This window comes from Urocitellus parryii, chromosome 4 (assembly GCF_045843805.1).
Source record: "Urocitellus parryii isolate mUroPar1 chromosome 4, mUroPar1.hap1, whole genome shotgun sequence".
Taxonomy (NCBI): domain Eukaryota; kingdom Metazoa; phylum Chordata; class Mammalia; order Rodentia; family Sciuridae; genus Urocitellus; species Urocitellus parryii.
The window spans coordinates 208,663,262-208,677,127 of record NC_135534.1 but is presented as its reverse complement, the minus strand read 5'-3'; the positions used below and the strand labels follow the sequence as shown (position 1 = coordinate 208,677,127).

At 61.5% G+C, this 13,866-nt stretch overlaps 1 protein-coding gene across 2 annotated transcripts in view; it reads left to right on the top strand.

Moving 5' to 3' along the window:
* The first annotated feature begins 3,640 nt into the window (after positions 1-3,640).
* Positions 3,641-13,866, top strand: part of Vav2 (vav guanine nucleotide exchange factor 2) — a 145,810-nt gene continuing 135,584 nt past the window's right edge. For both annotated transcript variants that reach the window (XM_026395499.2, XM_026395497.2), the window contains exon 1: positions 3,641-3,906. In XM_026395499.2, the coding sequence (XP_026251284.1) occupies positions 3,703-3,906 (204 nt within the window). In that variant the 5' untranslated portion in view covers positions 3,641-3,702. The remainder of the gene's footprint in view (positions 3,907-13,866) is intronic.

The window sequence follows — 13,866 nt, the reverse complement described above, 5'->3', positions numbered from 1 at the left end:
TGCAGGGGAGGGTGGTGGGTGAGTGGAGGGTAAGACCCTGACCTTGGTAGAGCTCCTCTGAAGGACAAGCTTCCTTTGCTCCTTGGATCTGGTTGTGGGACGAGGGATCCCTCAGCTGTGGCTCTTTTGATGAAAAGGACTGAGCCTTCAGTGAGTGCTGGGGTGTGATTAGGGAATCCTGGGTTGAAAAAGCGCCTGGTTCTCTGAGGAGCCAGAGAGGCACAGTGTGGATGGGCAGGTGTGCCTGGAGTGTCTGAGCCCTTGCTGAAGCCCCATCACCTGTGATACACGAAGACAGGCTCTATTGCATTCCTGCTCAGAAACTGGTCCCCGTGCTGCCTTCGGGTTAGACGACTCTCTGCAGAAGTCCAGGGGCAGAGCTGGCCAGCATGCACTTGGACTTCTCTTGTGCTGACTCCCTTGAAACCATATCATTGCTAAAACAAAAGCCAGTCTCTCAGCTGGAAGTCTTGGAGAGGATGGGCTTCATGCTCAGACCTGGGTCCCAATTCTGGTTCTGCCAGCTGTAACCCTGTCCAGGCTACTCTCAGGGGAAGAGTCCCAGGCAGAGGGATAGCAGGTGCAAATGCTCTGTGACGTGGAAGCAAGTGATTTCTGTTGAGGAACCTAAGGAGGGGGGCCTAGACCTTGGCGGTGGAGGGGCCAGGAGTGGTCAGGAACTAGGCAAGATGGAAAAGTGGTCACTGGGACTTGCTGATGGGTTGATGTTGGAGAGAGTGACAGTACCCAGGACAATGTTGCTGTTATGGTTCAATGCCCAGGATTCCCCAACCAAACCCCAGGTCTCCTTGGTGTTTAGGGCTGACGTGTGCTCCAGGTACACTTAGGTCCCCTAGGTGGACCTCTCCTCCACATCATCTCTCTTTGCCATAAGCAGGCGTCATCTTGAATTGTCAGATCAAGCTTAGGTTCCTTCTGGAAGCCAGGCCACCTGCTCCTATGTGTGCTCCTTCTTGCCACCTCTTCCGTGGCCTGCAGCCCTCCTTCACATTTGGGGAACTGGGCTGGCGACCCCCCAGGGTTTCATCTGCTCAACCTGGCTGGGAGTCTTCATTGGTAGTCTGTGTATGTGGCTCCCCGGGAGTCCATCTCAAAGGTGCAGGGGTCCGGGAGGACTCTCGCCCCTTGGAGGCCCTGTGCCCTGGGGAAGGCCTGCAAACAGGCTGACGGTGGAAGATGCAGGTGGGGTGGGGTTTCTGAAACAGTATTCACTTGTTAGCCTTCCCTATAGAGCTTTGAGTCTGCAATTTCGACCTGCTCCTTGCTCCCAGAGCAAACACTGGGAGTAGTTTCCATTCCTTCATTCTCGTCCATCCCCAGCAGACCCTCCTGTCCAGGTCAGGAACTGGGAACCAGGGAGGTCTTGTGAATGGCCCAGCAGCGAGGCCTGGTCTCCTGACCTGGCTATTCTCCAGGTTAACCTGCAGATCATGGCTCCTCAAGACCGCCTCTCCTGGGAGCCCCTGGGTGGCCTGCGGTGGCTCTATCCTCAGCACCACCAGGGGGCAGCAGAAGAACATCTGCACTGGCCATGGTGAGTTTCTGTCCCAGAACTGGTGTGGCCTGAGTTCTCTGCCCAAGCAGGAAAGCCAAGGGAGGAGGACAGAGGCCCCTTTCTTGCTGAGAGAGCTACCTGGAGACCTGAATGGGGCAGGGCTAGCATGGAGCCTAGGAGAGGGGCTATGAGAGAAGCCCCTACTCCTCTGGCACTGGCCAGGCCTCTGGATAATTTATACAGTTCATTCCTCATGAGCAAGTGTCAGGGAGTGAGTGGGGGTCCCCCTCACTGTTGAAGGGGAGGCAGGAATTTCCCCGTAGAGGACCTCTGCCAGACTGTTGGATCAGACTGAAGCTCTGGCCTGGCTCTAGTATTTGCAGTTTCTCAGGGACAGGTTGGAGGGGTCTGTCTGTTCCCCAGCAGCCCAGTGCCTTGGCTGAGGACAACTGCACCCTCCTCCCTGAGGGAGATGGCTTCCCTGTAGCTGTTAGTTCACTCAGAGGCAGATGCCCTATGGGACAGCTGCAGCTCACCTGTCATTTGACTTGGTGGGGGTGGGTTTCTTCTTGACCTTCCCATCGGCCAGATCTCTGGCCTGACCCTCATGCTTCCTCCTCAGGTGGGAGGGCAAGTCTGACTCTGCAGAGGCCATTCACAGGACAGGACCTGGTGGAGGTTCCCTGGGTGCAAGGGACCCTCTCTGGACTTGCAGTGAGAAGGGGGGCCACCCTGTTCTGACCCTGTCCAGTCCAGCCAAGGGAGAGGGGGGCTGGGCCTCAGAGTGGTTGCCCAGCTAATACAGACCCAGGGTTCAGCCTGGTCACTCTGTTGGTGAAACCATTCTCAAAGAAGGGTTCAGACTTGCTCAGGGCTCCGCAGCACATCAAGAAGAACCAGTGCTCTGGAAAGCTGAACCCTGGTCCTCATAATTTCAGTCACAGAACATGCTGTTTACGTTCTTGACGCTCCTCCCACTGTCACACGACGCCAGCGGGGATGGAACACTGTTGTCCCGCCCAACCCCAGGGGCTACCTGCACCTCGTGTGCCGGTCTTCTTCCCTCTGCAGCTTACTCGTGACACCTATTTTCTCGGTTGCCTGCTCCTCAGGGCGGTCCTTGGGCTCTGGCTAGGGCGGAGGACGGGAAGGAGGCTTTGAGGAGACCTGGGCGCATGTGATCCTAGCCTTGAATTATCCCGCCGAGGCAGCTTGACAGGCCCACCGGCGAGAAGCCTCTGCCCAGCCGGTGCGCCCAGCCGGTGCGCCCAGCGGGTGCGCCCTCGCGGGTCTGTACTTTCCGAAAGGCCGAGCGAGGGCGCACCGCCCTCCTGACCTCCACGAAGGTCCAGAGGCACACGGGGAGCGCAGGCGCTGCGACCTGGCCATCACTCCTCAGGCGAGGTAGCTCCAGCTGGGTGAGGAGCTCCCCAAACGTCCGGGTACCGCTCGGACAAAGTGCGGGCCTGGTGCCTGCGCCGCAGCCCTCGCTCTCCGCAACTTTCGCCGGCGGCAGCGGGGCAGGAAGTGGGGGGGCGGGGGCGGCGCTTGGGCGGCGGGGAGGCGCCAGGCGAGGGTGCCGGCCCCGCCCCCGACCCCGCCCGGCGTGGCCGCGCCCCCGCGCCCCCCGCGTCCCGGAGCAGCCGAGCCGCGGAGTCCGATCGCCCGGCGCGGAGCGCGGAGCCGGCGGGCGGGGCGAACAAAGCGGCGGCGGCGCAGGCGGCCCAGGCGCGGGACACGCGGAGCGAGCGACCCGCGGGCCTTTGTCTCGGGCGGGGCAGGAGCGGCGGCCACCGCGGGGCGCCCGGAGCGCAGAATGCGGCGCCTGGTGGGGCGGATCGCGGAGCGCTGCGGCGGCGGGCGGCGTGGAGCCCGGCCTGGGGCCCGAGCGGACTTGTGTGTGTGAAGGGGGATCCCACGCGCTGCCGGGTGCCCGCACGTGGGTGGGAGCAGCGTCCCGCGAGGAACCCGAGGAGGAGGAGGAGGAGAAGGAGGAGGAAGAAGAGGAAGAGGAGGGACGCGCGGCGGCGCTGCGGGGACCCGGGGCCGCCCGCGCGAAGCCCCGCCCCGGCCGCCGAGCCCCGTGCGGGCGGGCGGGATGCCCCGCGGCCGCCGCACTTTGGCCCGAGCGCTGCCCTGAGCGAGCCGGCCCAGCGGCCTCAGCGAGCCGCAGGCGCCCGGGCGCCATGGAGCAGTGGCGGCAATGCGGCCGCTGGCTGATCGACTGCAAGGTCCTGCCGCCCAACCACCGGGTGGTGTGGCCCTCGGCCGTGGTCTTCGACCTGGCGCAGGCGCTGCGCGACGGCGTCCTCCTGTGCCAGCTACTGCACAACCTCTCCCCCGGCTCCATCGACCTCAAGGACATCAACTTCCGGCCGCAGATGTCCCAGGTGAGGGTCTGGACGCGGCGGGAGGGGCTCTGGGCTCCGGTGAGGCGCACAACCGAACGCCGAGGTCGCGGCTATGGGAGGCCGGGCACATTGGTCGGGGCGCTGGGCTGGGGACGTCGGTGGGCGGCGGGAGGGCTGGTGAAGAGGGGGCGCGTCCCCGGCCTTCAAGCCGGCTTCGAGCGACGACCCCCCGAGGCACGAAGTTGGCCAAAGTCCCCCCAACCCTGGGGCGCGTCTCCGCCGCGGGCGGATACTGCTCCCCCGCTGAGCCGGTTTCCCTCTCCGCTTCCCAGGCTGGAGGGAATCTCCAGTCCCGTGGGGCGCCAAGCACTGCCGCCCCGCTCTGGGGCCTGGGTACTCCGGCCCTGCGAGTGTCCCTGCCGCCCTCGGGGAGGCTGCGGCACCGGTGGCTGCGCCTGGGCTGCGGTTTGGGCTTCGCGCTTGGAGCCGGTGCCAGTGGAAGGCGAGCGGGGAGCTCGCGGTACGCGGCGGGGCGGGGGCCCTCCAGACGAACCCAGCCGGTGGACTGGGCGCCGCCCCCTAGGCCTCCTCCAAGACCTGAGCCGGGAGCGAGCCTCTGGGGCCCTCAATGCAGCTGCTGAGCCCACATCATTTCTTCACCATCTCCGCTTGGGCCCTCAAGTGTGGCCTTTGTCGCTGCGGAGGCACCCGTGTGGCTGCAGGGCTGGGCAGAAAAATGTCCGCTCCGATGGTCCTAGCAGCTTTTCTTGCCCCCTTAAAGGGAACTTGGCTGAGAGTTAAGCAGAATCGTGGATCCCCTACCCAAGAGGGCTTTGAAGGGATCCTGGGAGGCAACGTGGACCTAATGGGTGGCCTGCGTCCAGCCAGGACTGCCCAGGCGTGACCTACTGGCCAGCCCAGCAGCCCCTGTCCCAGCTGGCTGGGCAAGTCCGTGGGCAGTGGCCATTCACCAGGGTACTTGGGGAAATGCAGTGTCTGGGAGGGAGGGTGCAGTGAGTCACTCGTGGTAACATTCCAGCCGGCTGCGGCCTCTGCCCTTTGGCAGTGACTGCCTTTCTGAGAAGATGGGGCCCCTTTCCAGGGTGAATGGCAAAGGAGTGGGAAGGGTGGGGGTCCACCCTGCCTCTAGTGATGATACCCAGGGACTGAGGCCCACAGCCCAGAGAGGGAGCCCTCAGCACTTCCCCAGCAGCTGGTGCCAGGCACTGCACCCTCTCAATGACCATGTGTCCAAGATGGGGGCCCCAGGTGGTACCCAGAGTACTTTCACAGGTTCTGTACTCTACTCTGCCTTTACCCCCTTGGGAGCTGGGGAGTACTTACCCCATTTTATGGTTGGAGAAACAGAGGAAGAGTTGCTGCCCTCAAAGAGCTGGGCCTTGACCTGGTGCTGGCCTTTGACTGAGCTGTCCATGCTGGCTGCTCTGGGTTGTTAATGCTGACTGGCAGGGAGGCTCAGGCCGCCAGGGACACCCGCTGCGTGGCTCAGCTCAGTGGAGGCTGGTGGAGCTCTGCCTGGCCAGGCAGGGCCTGGGTTCTCCCTCCCAGCTGTGGTTTGGGCAGGGTGGGAGGAGGAGGGGGCAGTGGTGAGGCAGGCAGCAGGCGCAGCCCCTGTGCTGGAAGTTCAAGTCAGACTTCCTGGGGTCCCAAGGGTCATCAGCTCGGCAACACTATGGACCCCAAGGGTCCTTTTGAGCCCCCTTGCCCTTGCCCTGGTAGAGCGGTGTTAAGAGGTTCTGGGTGGTTAGAGAATCAGATGAGTGTATCTCCACGTGGCCATGTGCTCTGATTGATTTGTGGTACTGTCACCTCCCAGGAAAATGATCACCTTCAGGACCTCAGTTTCCCTAATGAATATAGTCATAGTAGCCACCTCCTAGCCTTGACATGAGGATTGGGGGGGGGAGGTGCAGAGGGTCCTTAACACTTGTTCAGTAAGTGCTAGCAACATTAGGCAGCATCTGGACTCTGCACTGTCCTTTGTGGCCCAGCCTGTCCTCTTGTCCTCTGCGTGTCTTCTCCTCACTGGTCACACTGGTCTTTGCATGTCTGTCGCTGCAGGTGCTCTAACCTGCATGCTGTGGGATTGGAGTTGACCAGATGGCCCCATCTGTATACTCATCAATAAAGAAACGCTGTTTTTTTTTTTAAGCCATGGGCACCTGTGCTTGTGGATAGGGACTTCATGCTCTCTGGTTGGTTGCTCTTTGCTGTCTGGCAAACATTTCTTGTGGGGAGGGGGGACAGAAGGTGTTGTCTCTCTCTGCAGTGATTGAATCACAAGAAAAATGACAGCTGCCCTTTCTTACCCATGCTGCCCTGGACCAGGCAGGATGCTGGAGGGTCGGTCACCCTGACTCAGATGAGGCAGTTGGAGGTCAGAGAGTTGGAGTGACTAGCCTCAGATCACTCAGATAGTGAGTGGCAGAACTAACACGTGAAGTCAGGTCCCCCTCCCAGGACTGTTTAAATAAACTGTGACGTCACAGGACCTCCCGCCTGTCCTGCCGTTGCTGAGGTTCTGGGGACGTTCCTGGCCTCATGGGTGTCTGTTTTCAGGAGTGGGTAGGGTAGGAGTGCCTGTGTTACACTGGGCATCTGGGTACTCTGCCAGGGAGTCAGCAGGGACCCTCTGTAGGGCAAATGCCTGCCATGGTGTGCCAGGACCTGTCCAGCTCAAAGTCTGTTGTGCGGCTGTCTCCTAGAGTGCCACGTGGCTTCTGGGGTGACATCCTGTGGTGAGAGGATCTGGAGTTCCCCTCTCACTGAGTTACCTTAGCCGGGTGACGGGCCCCAGAGAAGCCCGAGAGCAGCGTGCATCTATTGAGCATATGCTGCGTAGAGAGCCAGGTCTGGGAGATGGTCACAGAGAATCCCCGCTGCCCACTTAACGGTGCCCTCCTTGTGTGGGCAGGATGCTCTCCACATCATCCAAAATGCCTGGAAGCCCCCCTGGGTTTAATTAAACTAATTAGCTAAGGCCACAATCTGCTGATCCTACGAGGGCACAGCACTTCTGCAGCAGCTGTGGCTGTGAGGTCTGCAGGGTGCTGGGTCAGCAGGCAGCCGTGCCTTTGGAAGGCCACCCACCCGGCTCTGTCATGCCCACATCACGGTCCAGGCCTCCTCCCCACTGAACATCGGTGGCTTGTCTGTCTGCAGGAACACGGCAGAGAGAAGGCTCGGGAGTGGGCCCCCAGGGCTTGTCACCACCTGCACCTCACTCTGCCCCTGGCCTCTCTCCTCACCATGCATTTTGTGTCCCCATCCCCATGGCTTTTCAGCTGGTGCCCATCACATGCTGTGTCCTTGCCAAAAGACCTCCTTCCTTGCAGCCCGGTTCTTCTCGTGGGAGCTGGTTTGGGCCCCCTCCTCCAGGAAGCCCCCCGATTTCTCTCTTGCCTGGGCCACGCCAGCCTTGGTCTGGGCTCCCAGTGTTTGTAGTGTGGGTCTCAAGTTTGCACTGCCACACTCTGTTTTATCATAGGCACCACTTCCTGCCTCCTCTCCCTAATTTGGACAGTGGGTACATGGAGAGCATGAAGGTGCTGCCATCTGTGTCCTCCAGGCTTGAGCCCATCCAGGCATGGCCCCCTTGCAGAGGGACAGGGTATCATCCCTCTGTTCCTTCATTTGGAGAATAAGTCCCAAGCCCCTGCCCCATGCGAGGGTGGGAGGGCAGCAGGCTGGGCTGTCCCTGCTGCCGTGAAGTCCAGGATGAGATGCCCTGGACTGGAAGAACCCTCATGTGGTACCCGGCGCGTTCAGGAGTGCAACCAGGATGGCCCTGTTGGAGGTCGAGGTTCAAGAGCCTGGGTCTCAGGGCAGAGAGGGGAAGGCTGATTCCAAGGGAACGAGGAAGCCTTTTATTTGGTTCCATTTTGAAAGTAGCTCAGATTTTTGGCGAGCTATGAGTGTAGTACAAATAACTTTCTCTTGACGCGTTTGTGGGTGAAATTGGTGACTGGGTGCTCTGCACCCTGAGCATTTAGTGTGTTTCCTACAAACAAGGGCATTCTCCTAACCGCAGCACTGCCGTCTAAATCCGGAAGAGGCAGCTCTAGGTAATCCGTTCAAGTTCCCAGTTGTCCTGGTAAGTGCCCTTCACAGCCAGGTGCCCTGGGGGGTCCCCACTCCCCCTGAGTCTCTCAGCCTGCGATGCCTTTCCTCGATTTTCATGACCTTGACTGGGAAGGTCACAGCCTCCTTTGATGGTAGCTTGTCCCTCCTTTGGGTTGTCTGATGCCTCCTCATGATTAAATTTGGGTGGTGGGTCTGTAGGGACACAGATGCTGTGTCCCTCTCCTTGGGTCCCATCAGGGGCACAGGTTTAGGTTTGAAGGCGGCTTGTCAGAGTTTCCCACCCTCGTTACCCTCCCATGGTGGCTAATGCTTATTCAAGGAGATACCGTCCCTGTCCCCGTCCCCCTCCTCCTCTGCCTCCTGCCCCTGCCCCCCTCTCTTTTTCTCTGCTTTCGCTTTCCCCCTGGTTTGGACCACTTCCTGTTTTACACCATGCCTTATGATCTGTCACTGTCATTATCCATGCTGGCGCTCGTGTCGTCGCGGGGTGAGTGGTGGGACCTGCCCCGGCTGGCTCCTGTCTATCTTTTGGCACTCTCCCAATCCGCCTCTGAGCGTCTGCTTCCAGGCCCAGGGTGCTCCAGGCCGGCTTCTGTTGTCCTTTGTCCCTTCTACCTGAGCTCTGGCTCCCTGGTGCTGCCGTGGGGGGTCAGGAGCCAGGCTCCAGGGCAGTGTGCTTAGTGCTGAGGGTGCCCCTGCTTCCTGCCTCCACCTGGGAGTTGGTGAGTGAGTGTGTGTGTGCGTGTCTGTGTACACAGGGGTGTCCACATACCACATGCCTGTCCAAATTAGTGCTGCCAAATAGAAACACAATGTCAGCTTTAAAAGTAAGAAACTTGAAACACTAATTTTAACAATGTATTTTATTTAACTTATACAGTCTCAACAGATTGACCCTGAGGGGTGCACATCAGATCCTTGGAGTGCACAGATTTTACGCATCTGTGCTTTACCCATAAAAAGAGTATCTCCATCACGAGACCTGTGAACAGCACATTCCTTGAATTAAAATTTCCTGCAAGGGTGTGATTGGGAAGGATGTCTGAAAAGGCTCCTCGGGGGCAGAAATGCAGACAAGGTCAACAAACCCTGATTTCCCATGTTAGCCATTCTGCCCGGCCAGGGTGGGCAGCGCCTTGGGGCAGTGGAGGGGCAGGTGCTGGCTGCATGGAGCAGGTCCCAAGGCCTGGGTTTGAGTCTGCCGGGGACACCAGTGAGCAGTGTGTGCAGGGCGCAGGGGGAGGCACAGTCTGGCATCGGCACCAGCGAGGTGTTTGTGTGATGTGTGTTGATTGAAGAAACTGGCTTGGCGTGTGTGGGGGTGAAAGAGCTGTGTGCGTGGAGAGGCCACCGTGAGCAGCCCTGTCCCTGCTGTGGGCCTGGAGTGTGGGGCCTCGGAGAACCAGGGCCGGGGCTCTCCAGCTGTGTGCAGGGTGGGCACAGTGCGAGAACCCCCACTCTCTTGGGACCTGACAAGGGTGGATGTCCCCCACCCGGGCTTCAGTGGAGCCCTTTGCTGCCATGAGGCTTAGGTGGCGGAGGGTGACCCTTTGGGAGGAAGTCCTCCTCAGCCTTTGGGAAGCACTGGTCCCTGGCTGGGCAGTCTGCAACGTGTTACCTTCCTTTGAGGATGCTTGTGGGGACACTTGTGCCTTGTCCGTTCCTCCTGTCCCTGTATTCAGGCCATGTCTGTGGGTTGTGGCTTCCCGTCTGAGAATGGACGTCCAGCTCGGGGCAGTGCTGGTGGGCAGGTGGGCTGGTGCAGCGGGGGTCCTGGCTTTAGGTAGATGCCTGGGCCCCTGCTCCCTTCCTCCTAGTGGTCAGACCCGCCTCTTCTGCCTCCCTGTCCATCCATCTGTCTCTCCAGCAGCAGGGCAGCGGCGTTTCCTGTGTAGAGCCAGCTGGGAGGGCTGGGGTCTCTGTGGCAGCCCAGCCCTGCCTTGCAGCATGCTGGACGGCGCTGGGCTCCGGTGAGATGCGTGTGTGGAGGGCCTTCTGAGTTTCATGGCTGTTTCCCGAGTCACAGGATTCCTTTGGCTTTTCCCCTCCAACTATTTAAAAATCTGAGGCTCTTCCTTGGCCTACAGGGCGACAGAGCCAGGGGGTAGGCTTACGGCACAGGCAATGGTCCACCTCTGCACAGCTGGGCATCCGCCTGGGCCGCTGCGCCTGGCCTGGGCCACCCCACCCTTGCTGCTGGGCCACTCTGTGTTCAGCCGCAGAGTCTGGCTCCAACCCCTGCTGTCCCTCCCCACCTGAGGCATTCCTTGGCCCTATGATGGGTGCCCGGCCTCTGTCCCTCCAGGCACCCAGGGCTCCAGCTTCAGGGTGCCACCAGGGGCTCCAGGCCTGCGACTCGGGGCCTTTGGCCCTGCTGCTCTTCCTCCGGCTGTGCCCTTTCTTTCTCTCTGCCCGGCCCTGCCTCTGCCCAGCAGCCTGCCCTGGGAGTGCTCCTGCTCCCGCCAGCTCAGGACCTGAGGGGGCGCTGCTCCTCGGGGATCTCCCCTTCCCTGCTCCTCACCCAGGTTGTGGCGACCTCCGTGTGCCATGCAAGCCCTGGCATGGGCCTGTCAAGCAGGAGGAGCCGCACTCAGGCCAGGCTGTGTGCCAAGCGCTGCCTCCGACCTCGCCCCAGCAGTGAGGGCCGGGCTTTGTCCACATCCCCTGACCAGGTGGCTGCCCCCAAGCAGGTCCTCCACTTAGCAGTGTGGCCGTGACAGGTCTCTTCAGCTTGGCCTCCTTACCTCAGAGGATGGCAGTGGCCGTCCCAAAGCCTGTCCTATCGGGTTTGGTGAGAAAGACCTGGTGTATGCCTCCTAGAAGGCCTGGTGGGTCCCAGGACGCGGTGCCCTGCTCTGGGCCTGGAGGCAAGGCTGGCGCGTAGGGCCCTGGCTGGTCGTGTGCACCTCCCCTGGCATTCAGGACCCAGGCCTAGCGGGCAGCGGTGGGGTGGCTGGGGCTGCCGTCCTGCTTCCCTTCTGCTGGCTGCCCACCTGCACCACGGACCCTTGGCACACCTCCTGGCGCACACGGAGGGCTCCCTCAGGGGCTGGCGTCGGAGCTGTCTCTGTCTGCAGGAGACCCTCCTGGACCCACGCCCCAGGGGAGCCAGAGCACCTGACAATTAAGCCCCGCATGGCTGAGGGGGGCTGTTAGCAATTCACCCGGGCCCCGGGTAGACAGCACGCGCTGGCCAGTTGGGACGCCTGCTGCCCGCTCTCTGCTGCTCCCTGGCAAGGGGTCCAGCTGGGCAGGCAAGAGATGTCTGTGTGGTCCAGGGCTGTGCTGCCCTGGGATTCCTGGAACGGGGTGGTGTGGAGGCTTCCTGGAGGAGGGGGCACTTGGGATAAAGGTGGAGACAGTGGCCATTCGGCTGAGAGGTTCCATTGGGCAGCGGCCAACAGCCCCCAGACCACTGCTGCCAGGGTGTGGTGTTAGGAGGTCTGTGTCCCAGTGGCAGTGGCAGTGGCAGTGGCCGTGACACAGGGTCTGGAGCCAGCTGCGTGGTGTGCTGTCCCTGCCTGGCCGGGATGGCGTTGCCCTGGCTGGGACTTGGAGGGTGGCTTGACAGGACGCTCCATGGATGGCAGTTGTGTCGCAGGGCCAGCTGGACAGCGGGTAGTGGGGAGTGACTGTCCTCTGGTATTGGGATGGGGCAGTGCCCCAGGCTTCCTGGGAGGACATGTGGGTTGCTGGGCGCAGCCTGGCCCCGGGGTGCTCAGGGCTGGGAGAACCTCCCTGGTCCTTTCTGACAGGGCAGCCCTGCCCTTGGTGGGAAGCCCTGCCAGGACCAGGCTGTGCAGCTTGCAGTTCCTGGCTGGGGAGGGAGAGGAGCGGGAGACCATGGCTGCATGGCCTGGGGCCAGGCCTTCTCGCCCTGCTGTGTGGCCTCTCCCTATGGAGTGGCCTCTTGCCCTGCCTCCTGCCCTGCCGTGTGGCCTCACCCTGGGGCTCTGTGCCTCCCTCTACCAGCAGACTAGGCCCTTGGCATTGTTCTCGAGCTGGTGGGGGGCTTGGGGGACAGAGCCCTGCGCCTGAGTCCAGAGAGGGCCCCAGGGCCTTCAGGCTCTGCCCCTCTCCTTCACGGCCTCCTGGCCTGTCCCCTCAGCTGCTGCCAGGTAGCTGGAGGGGGCTCCCTCTGTCATTTCCTTAGCACCTGCCATTGGGCGCCAGGCCACAGAGAGGGGTACCGTCTGTGCTGCTGGCTTTCTGCAGGGAGGTGGGAGGGAGGGTGAACAAAGCCCTCAAGCTGTACTTGGTGTCATTCCAGCCACTCGGGAGGCTGAGGCAGGAGGATCACACGTTCAGGCCAGCCTGGGTAATGTAGCAAGACCCTGACTCAAAACAAACAAACAAACAAAACCAAAACCCTTTTTTTTAAAGGACTGGGGATGTGGCTCAGAGGCAGAGTGCTCCTGGATTCAATCTCCAGTTTAAAAAAAGAAAACAAAACCCAGCCCAGGGCAGGAGGCTGTGGGTCTGGTTCTGTGAGGCTGGCAGGCGGGCTTCCTGGCGAGAGAGAGGTGGTCCCTCGGCCTCCTCGGGGCTTCCTGCACCTGTGCTCGGGAGAGTGCTTTTCAGCTCAGCAGTGGAAACAGGCACCCTACTGGGGGGGGGGCGGCCGGAGGGTGGGTCCTGGGCCTGGCTCCTGTGTGGCTGTTGGGAGGCCGTGGCCCTGCCTTTGGTCTCTGCAAAGGAAGTCCCCTGCGCTCGCTGGGCCGCCTTCCTGTCATCAACATCCTCTGCCGAGTTCCGATGGCTGCGCTACATCCGCTCCAGCCCCGGGCCTTGGGACCTCCAGTTGCCCACGGTGACGGAGCCATGTTTGTGTAGACCCCTGGGACCCCCTGTCCACCTGGCCTGGCCCCTTGCCGTTAGGCAGGGGTGGTGACAGCAGGTGCCTGATGGTGACGGCATGGCCCTTCCCAGGCCTGGGTTCTGACCCCGCCTCCCTGCCTCCTGGCTGCTCTGAGTGGCATCTCCAGGCCCCGCCTCCTTGTCGTGGGAGGGGCTTCCCCAGAGCCACCTCTTGGGGTCTGTTGGGGAGTGGTTGAAGGGGCCGGGGGTCTCATGGCTCTGGACTCAGCCCTGTGCTGGCCTGGGTCCAGGCTGAGGGCACAGCCAGGTGGAGCCCATGCTCTGCCGCTGTGAGTGGGGTCTTCTGAAGCCGCGTGTCCTGTGCGTGTCCTGTAGCTGCTGGGCTGTCTTTGGCTTCCGAATCCAAAACGTAAACAAGAACAACAAATAGGCTGCGGTGGAGACGGACGGGTTGTGCGAGGCGCCGGTCCGGTTCCCGAGCCTGCCAGCTGCGGGATTCACAAGAACAGACGTCGCCGGCAACGCGGTGCTTGTGTTTTGTGGGGTCACTTGTGGGTCCTTGTAGTCTGTGTCAGGGTTCCAACAGTGACCTCGGCAGGCCCCGCCCTCCGGCCACATCCCAGATGCTGCCACCGGAGCTCCCGCTGGCCCCGGCTCCTCGGCTTCGCTCTTTTGGTTTGAGGCAGTGCCTTAGCCTGGGGCCTTCCTGGGGCCTTTCTGGGACTTGAAGCCTGTCCCCAAGTCCCACAGCCCCTGAGCCCCATGCCCCTTGCCATCTGCATTGGGTTGGGAGGGGTCTTTCTTCTGCTGTCAGAGGGCTTCTCCGAATGCCAACTTGCCTCCGTGAGGGTCACCTCTGCCCTGTTGGTCCTTCCTGCTGGAGCATGGGCAGTGGCAGGAGGGTGTGCTCTGCGGACCGGGTGCTGGGTGCCTGGCCAGGACCGTCCCTGTGTGGGTGGGCCTCTTGGTCTCTGCTCTGCTTACCCCCAGAGCCAGGTGCCTTGATGTCCCTCTTCTGCATGTGGCCATTTCCCAGCGCTGTTCGTTTGTCACACTGTCTCAGGGCAAGGTGCAGCT